The 7,317-nt window shown below is 45.0% G+C and overlaps 2 protein-coding genes across 2 annotated transcripts; both read right to left on the minus strand.

Annotated features, from left to right (window-relative positions):
* Positions 1 to 1,113: 1,113 nt before the first annotated feature.
* Positions 1,114 to 2,245, minus strand: LOC109177102 (uncharacterized mitochondrial protein AtMg00810-like). Its single transcript, XM_019326410.1, has 2 exons — positions 2,236 to 2,245; positions 1,114 to 2,141 (listed from the first exon to the last, which is right to left on the minus strand). Exons 1-2 carry the CDS (start codon positions 2,243 to 2,245, stop codon positions 1,114 to 1,116), a joined length of 1,038 nt encoding a protein of 345 aa, XP_019181955.1.
* A 3,946-nt stretch (positions 2,246 to 6,191) lies between these two features.
* LOC109177103 (uncharacterized mitochondrial protein AtMg00810-like) lies at positions 6,192 to 6,656 on the minus strand. Its single transcript, XM_019326411.1, has one exon. It carries the CDS (start codon positions 6,654 to 6,656, stop codon positions 6,192 to 6,194), a length of 465 nt encoding a protein of 154 aa, XP_019181956.1.
* Positions 6,657 to 7,317: the final 661 nt, after the last annotated feature.

Here is a 7,317-nt window from a genome sequence, read left to right on the forward strand (position 1 = left end):
TTTAACTTCCCGCCAAATTCCTAAAAAAATCTCTATTTCCAATAAAATATACTGATTTCGACTTTCCCATTCGTAAAATAATTCTGTTTAAAAATTCTATTCTAAAATTTAAAAATTGTTTTATACAATTCCTTTTGTACTTCTATACTATATATAATAACAAAATCCTGGAATTTTAACTTCCCGCCCAATTGTTAAAAAATCTCTCTTCCCAATAAAATATATTGATTTCTACTTTCCCATTCATACAATAATTCTGGGTAAAAATTCTATTCTAAAATTTTAAAATTGTGTAATACAATTCCCTTTGTACATCTATACTATATATAATAAAAAACCCTGAAATTTTAACTTCCCGCCCAATTCCTAAAAAGTCTCTCTTCCCAATAAAATATACTGATTTCTACTTTCCCATTCGTACGAAAATTTTGGGTAACAATTCTATTCTAAAATTTTAAAATTGTATAATACAATTCCCTTTGTACATCTATACTATATATAATAACAAAATCCTGGAATTTTAACTTTCCGCCAAATTCCTAAAAAATCTCTATTTCCAATAAAATATACTGATTTCGACTTTCCCATTCGTACAATAATTCTGTGTAAAAATTCTATTCTAAAATTTAAAAATTGTGTAATACAAATCCCTTTGTACATTTATACTTCTATACTATATTTAATAACAAAATCCTGGAATTTTAACATCCCGCCCAATTCCTAAAAAATCTCTCTTCCCAATAAATTATATTGATTTCTACTTTCCCATTCGTAAAATAATTCTAGGTAAAAATTCTATTCTCAAATTTTAAAATTGTGTAATACAATTCCCTATGTACATCTATACTATATATAATAAAAAACCCTGGAATTTTAACTTCCCACCCAATTCCTAAAAAGTCTCTCTTCCCAATAAAATATATTGATTTCGATTAGAGAATAGCTTTCATTCGATAACTGTTTATGAGAAGAATACAAAGTATATGTCTACAAGGACTCTAACAAACCCTGACTAATAGATCAGATGTAACAATCTAATAATACTACCACATAATATAAACTATATATTATACAAAGATAATGAGACAAAATAATATATGCTAACACACCCCCTCAAGCACAAGGTGGCAGCATAGCAACATTGAGCTTGTCCCGTAGAGCTGCAAACCGTGTAGAAGGTAGTGGCTTAGTCAGTATATCGGCTAGTTGATCTGTAGTGGACACATAATTGACAACAAAATCCCCTGATGCAACTTTATCACGAACAAAATGGTAGTAAATTTCCACATGTTTGGTGCGTGCGTGAAAAACTGGATTGGCGCACAGGTAAGTCGCCCCAAGATTATCGCACCATAGCGTTGCTGGACCACCAGAATGAAGACCGAGTTCCTGCAGTAAAGAGACAACCCACGTGACTTCAGCAGACACATCAGCGAGAGCTTTGTACTCGGCTTCAGTCGATGACCGGGCTACCGTACGTTGCTTCTTGGATAGCCACGATATGAGATTAGAACCAAGATAAACAGCAAACCCAGTAGTACTCTTCCTGTCTATCGGACAACCTGCCCAGTCCGAATCTGAGTAGGCGTGAATGGTGGTCGACGATGACGGTGTTAGTTGTAACCCATAATCCAGAGTTCCTTTAACGTAACGGAGAACACGTTTGACTAGATTCCAATGGTCGACTGTTGGTGAGTGCATGAATTGGCATAGTCGGTTGACAGCATAAGCAAGATCTGGCCTCGTGATGGTTAAATACTGTGAGGCCCCGACAATGCGCCTGTACTGTGTCGGGTTCTCGTAAGGGGTGTCGGACGGCGTGACCACTTTAGTAACAGAGGTCGGAGTGGTGAGAGGCTTGCAGTCTACCATGCCTGAGCGACCCAGGAGATCCGTCATGTAGCGACGTTGTGATAACAGCAGACCATCACCTGTCCGAACCGTCTCAATACCTAAGAAGAAGCCCGGTGAACCTAAGTCACGAATTTTGAAAGCTGTGGATAATTGCTTAAGTAGAGTGGTGACAAGGTCGTCGTTGTTGCCCATCATAATAATGTCGTCGACATAGACCAGCAAGAACACACGGGATTGTTCTGCAGTGTAGTAAAACAACGAAACATCGGTCTTGGAGGACCGAAAACCTGCAGATAACAAAAAAATCATGAAGCCGTTTAAACCAGGCCCTCGGTGCCTGCTTTAGACCATAAAGAGATCGCTGAAGGTGACACACATGACCAGGGGTCATTGGATCTTCATATCCCGGGGCTGTTTCATATAAACAGTCTCAGCTAGATGTCCATTAAGAAAAGCATTATGGACATCTAACTGGCGTAGCGTCCAGCTGTTGGAGACCGCCAAGGAGAACAGCATCCGGAGTGTGGTTGGTTTCACCACAGGGCTAAAGGTGTCAAAGAAGTCCTCCCCTGCGACTTGATTGAAGCCTTTCGCAACCAATCGGGCTTTATAGCGCTCAACCGAGCCATCGGCTTTGCGCTTGGTGCGAAACACCCATTTACACCCTATTATATTCATGTGGGGTTCAGGTGCCACCAGCCGCCAAGTGTGGTTGTGTAATAAAGCGTTAAACTCAGCATCCATGGCCTCCCGCCAATGGGAATGGCCAACTGCTTGTGAGTAGCAGGTAGGGTCGGCACTGACAGTTAGTGCCTGAAAGGGCTCGTCTGAGCCTTTTGTCATGTGCCGTAGTCGCATAACATGATCACGGCCCTGTGGTTGAGCACGAGCTTTGCGGCGGGGTCTAGCCGGGGCGGTGTTTGTGATTGCAAGTTGCGGTGGTGCATGAGCCAGCGGTTGTGGTTCATCTTCCGGAACAATAGGTGGTCCTGGTTCCGACTGATCACGCGGTGAACCAGCCTGACCCACCGGGACAATTGGCACCACGGCCCAAGGTGACTCAGGTTGCGGCTGTTCCTGTTGCAAACAAGCTGTAGAAAACGGAAAAACGTTTTCATCAAAACGCACATGGCGGCAGATATAAGTTTTTCCACTAGCTAAATCAACGCATCTGTATCCCCTAAAAGAAACAGGGTAACCTAGGAAGACACACGGGGTGGAGCGGTACTCAATCTTGTGCCTATTATATGGGCGCAGATATGGGTAACACCGACACCCGAAGACACGGAGAAATGTGTATGGTGGAGTGACTTTGAATAATCGGCTATATGGACTTTCATAGTGTATGGCTGAGGAGGGTAAGTAGTTGATTAAACATGTAGCAGTTTCGAAGGCGTAATCCCAGTAGTGATGGGGTACTTTGCCTTCAGCAAGTAAAGCTAGACCCGTTTAAACGATGTGTCGATTACGGCGCTCTACTCGCCCGTTTTGCTCATGTGTGTAAGCACATGACTGACGGTGATTTATGCCAAGAGTTTGGAATGTGGCATGTAATTTTCGATACTCACCCCCTAGATCCGACTGGATTGACTTAATTGACCGCCCGAATTGACGTTCAACCAACACACGGAACGACTCGAATATTTTATAAATGTCCGATTTTACCCATAATGGATAAAACCAGGTAAATCGGGAAAAATCATCTACAAAAGGCAAAAATAGCGAAAACCACTAACAGATAGTACAGGGGACGGACCCCAAACATCAGTATATATGAGATCTAGTACATTTTTGCTAGAATGTGGCACACTATCTAACTTGAACCGCGATGATTTCCCGAGATGACACGAGGTGCAGGACTCAATTGGCGAGGTTTTATTGGGAATGACCGGGAAAACTTGTAGAATTTTATTAAGAACATTTTTGTGCGGGTGTCCAAGCCGTTGATGCCAAGTGGTGGGAGTTGCCCGGGAACTGACAAACGCGAAATTGGACTTTGACACTGGAAGCTTGTACAGGCCGCCCGTGGCAGGACCTCTAAGCAGGACCGCTTTGGTTAACGAATCCTTCACAATAAAACACGAATCATGAAATTCAAAATAAACCTTATTATCAACAGCAAATTTGTGCACAGATAATAATGGAACAGATAGACTCGGGACATGCAATATATCGTTTAAACAAAGGGATTTTGACACGGAAGGGATTGATGCGCGACCAACGCGTGAAATAACCAAACCTGCGCCATTACCCACGCGAAGCACGTCCGTGCCGCCGTACTCCTCCGACTGCCCCATCATGGTTGCGTCCGGTGTAGCGTGTGCGGTGGCTCCGGTGTCCGGATACCACCCATCGGCCGGAGCTTGCACCGGAGCTGGGACATCCGCCGGCACTGCCATGTTCGCCTGCGGTGGAGGTTGCGGGTGGTACCTTTTGTAGCAGTACATGGCCGAGTGTCCATGACTGCGACAAATTTGACACCGCGGACCCCCGCGTCCACCGCGTCCGCCTCCACGATTCTTGCCGCCACGGCCGGACTGCTGCGACTGCCTGCCGCCACCGGATGAGCCGCGACCAGGGCCTGCATAAAACGCCGAATGGGAAGCAGTGGAGTCGCCGATGGGATAGTCATCCACAAGGATGAATTCATGTGCCTGGAGGTAATCGGAGAGATGTGATAGCGGCACGGCATTCCCGGAGGTGAAAGACGCTGCCATGGCCTTCAGTTCCGGTCGGAGTCCACGGAGCACGTACAAATTTTGCTCCATCAGAGAGAGAGGCCGACCGGCCTGAGCTAAAGCCTCGACGAGAACCCTGGCTCGGCCTAGATACTCTGCAGTCGTGGAGTTACCCTGACGGAGCACCTGGAATTGCCCGAGAAGATTGAGACAGCGGGCTTGGCTTGAGGATCCGAGTGCGGAGGTGATGGATTGCCATATCTCTGCCGATGTAGTTCGGCCAAGCGCTAAATGCAGCACTTCATCCGACATGGATGAAATCAGGAGAGACAGGATCGATTGATCCTGTTTCACCCATGCCCGGTGGTCCGGATTGGGAACGATGGTCGCCGCGGTGGTGCCTGCCGACGATCCCTCCGATGACGGAGCAGCAGTGACGGTTTCCGGTGGACACGGAAGAGAACCGTCAACAAAGCCCAGCAGCTCTTGACCCCGGAGAAAGGGAATTAGCTGGGCGCGCCAAAACAAGAAGTTACGTGACGTGAGTTTCATCGTCACGTAATGATGAGCGCCGGCGAGAGACGGCCCGCCGGCCGGAGACGGGGTGCCGGCAGCGGAGACTGTACGTTCGGAAGAGTGGGACGACATTCCGATGAGTTTGTATGGGAAAAGAGGGGGAAATTTACGGTGGAGATTGATGAAAGATCGATATCCCGGCTGATACCAGATTAGAGAATAGCTTTCATTCGATAACTATTTCTGAGAAGAATACAAAGTATATGTCTACAAGGACTCTAACAAACCCTGACTAATAGATCAGATGTAACAATCTAATAATACTACCACATAATATAAACTATATATTATACAAAGATAATGAGACAAAATAATATATGCTAACAATTTCTACTTTCCCATTCGTACAAAAATTTTGGGTAAAAATTCTATTCTAAAATTTTAAAATTGTGTAATACAATTCCCTTTGTACTTCTATACTATATATAATAACAAAATCCTGGAATTTTAACTTCCCGCCAAATTCCTTAAAAAATCTCTATTTCCAATAAAATATACTGATTTCGACTTTCTCATTCGTACAATAATTCTGTGTAAAAATTCTGTTCTAAAATTTAAAAATTGTTTAATACAATTCCTTTTGTACATCTATACTATATATAATGATGAGAACGGGAGTTTTGAATTTCAAAATCTAATCTTACCAAAATACATCAAATAGAGATCTATAGAGAGACTCCCACTATAGTCTCCTACACTCTAGGTAAGACTAAACCAAAGGAGAGAGAACCACTAATACAAAGCATATGATAAAACAGTATTAAATATTAATAACACTAACACACCCCCTCAAGCTCAAGGGGGTTGTGAGACGACATTGAGCTTGTTCCGAAGAGCTTGGAACCGTGGGGCAGGCAACGGTTTGGTGAAGATGTCTGCTAACTGATCTTTCGTACACACAAAACTGACAATGAATTCTCCGGAAGCTACCTTGTCCCGAACAAAATGATAGTCGACTTCCACGTGTTTTGTCCTGGCATGAAAAACCGGGTTGGCCGCCAGATAAGTCGTGCCAAGATTATCACACCATAGAGTAGCCGGTTTCCCGGAATGCAGCCCAAGTTCCCAGAGAAGTGATACGATCTAGGTGACCTCTGCCGAAACATCTGCAAGGCCCTTGTACTCTGCCTCTGTCGATGACCGTGCCACGGTGCGCTGCTTCCGTGACAACCATGATACCAAATTAGTACCAAGATAGACTGCATAGCCACTGGTTGACTTCCTGTCGACCGGGCACTCGGCCCAGTCTGAATCTGAATAAGCATGTATGTCGGTGCTAGATGACGGTGTGAGACGTAGGCCGTACTCTTGTGTCCCCTTGACGTAGCGTAGAACTCTCTTAAGCAAGCCCCAATGTTCATCCGTTGGCGTGTGCATGAACTGACACAGCCTATTGACCGCGTAAGCTAGGTCCGGTTGGGTGATAGTCAGATACTGTAGAGCCCCTACTAGTCGACGGTACTGTGTAGGATTTTCGAACTCATCCGTCGACGGCGTGGCGGATTGTGTGACAGCAGCTGGAGTAGTCAAGGGTTTACATTCTGCCATGCCCGCTCGGACTAGAATGTCCTTCATATACCTGCGCTGAGATAAGAGAAGCCCACTGTCTACCGGAAGCGTTTAAATGCCCAAGAAAAATCATGGTGTTCCCAAATCCCGAATTTTAAAGACCGTTGATAGACGCTGTAGCATGGTATCAATGAGTGGTGAGTCGTTGCCCATTAAGATAATGTCGTCAACGTACACCAGCAGAAAAACCCGTGAGCCACCAGTAGTGTAATGAAACAGTGAGACATCAGTCTTGGAGGCCGAAAAACCTGCTGATGTTAAGTACTCGTGTAGCCGCTTGAACCAGGCCCGTGGTGCTTGCTTTAGACCGTATAGAGAGCGCTGCAAATGACATACATGGCCCGGACGCGCTGGGTCCTCATAACCCGGAGGCTGTTTCATATAAACTGTCTCGGCTAGGTGTCCATTCAGAAAAGCGTTGTGAACGTCTAACTGCCATAGAGTCCATCGGTTCGAGACAGCCAGCGAGAACAATAGACGAACCGTAGTTGGTTTGACTACGGGACTGAAAGTGTCAAAAAAGTCCTCCCCAGCTACTTGGTTGAACCCTTTTGCGACTAAGCGAGCCTTGTATCTTTCAATTATACCGTCAGCCTTACGTTTGGTGCGAAATACCCACTTGCAGCCGATGATGTTCATA

Source organism: Ipomoea nil, unplaced genomic scaffold (assembly GCF_001879475.1).
Source record: "Ipomoea nil cultivar Tokyo-kokei standard unplaced genomic scaffold, Asagao_1.1 scaffold0794, whole genome shotgun sequence".
Classification (NCBI taxonomy): Eukaryota; Viridiplantae; Streptophyta; class Magnoliopsida; order Solanales; family Convolvulaceae; genus Ipomoea; species Ipomoea nil.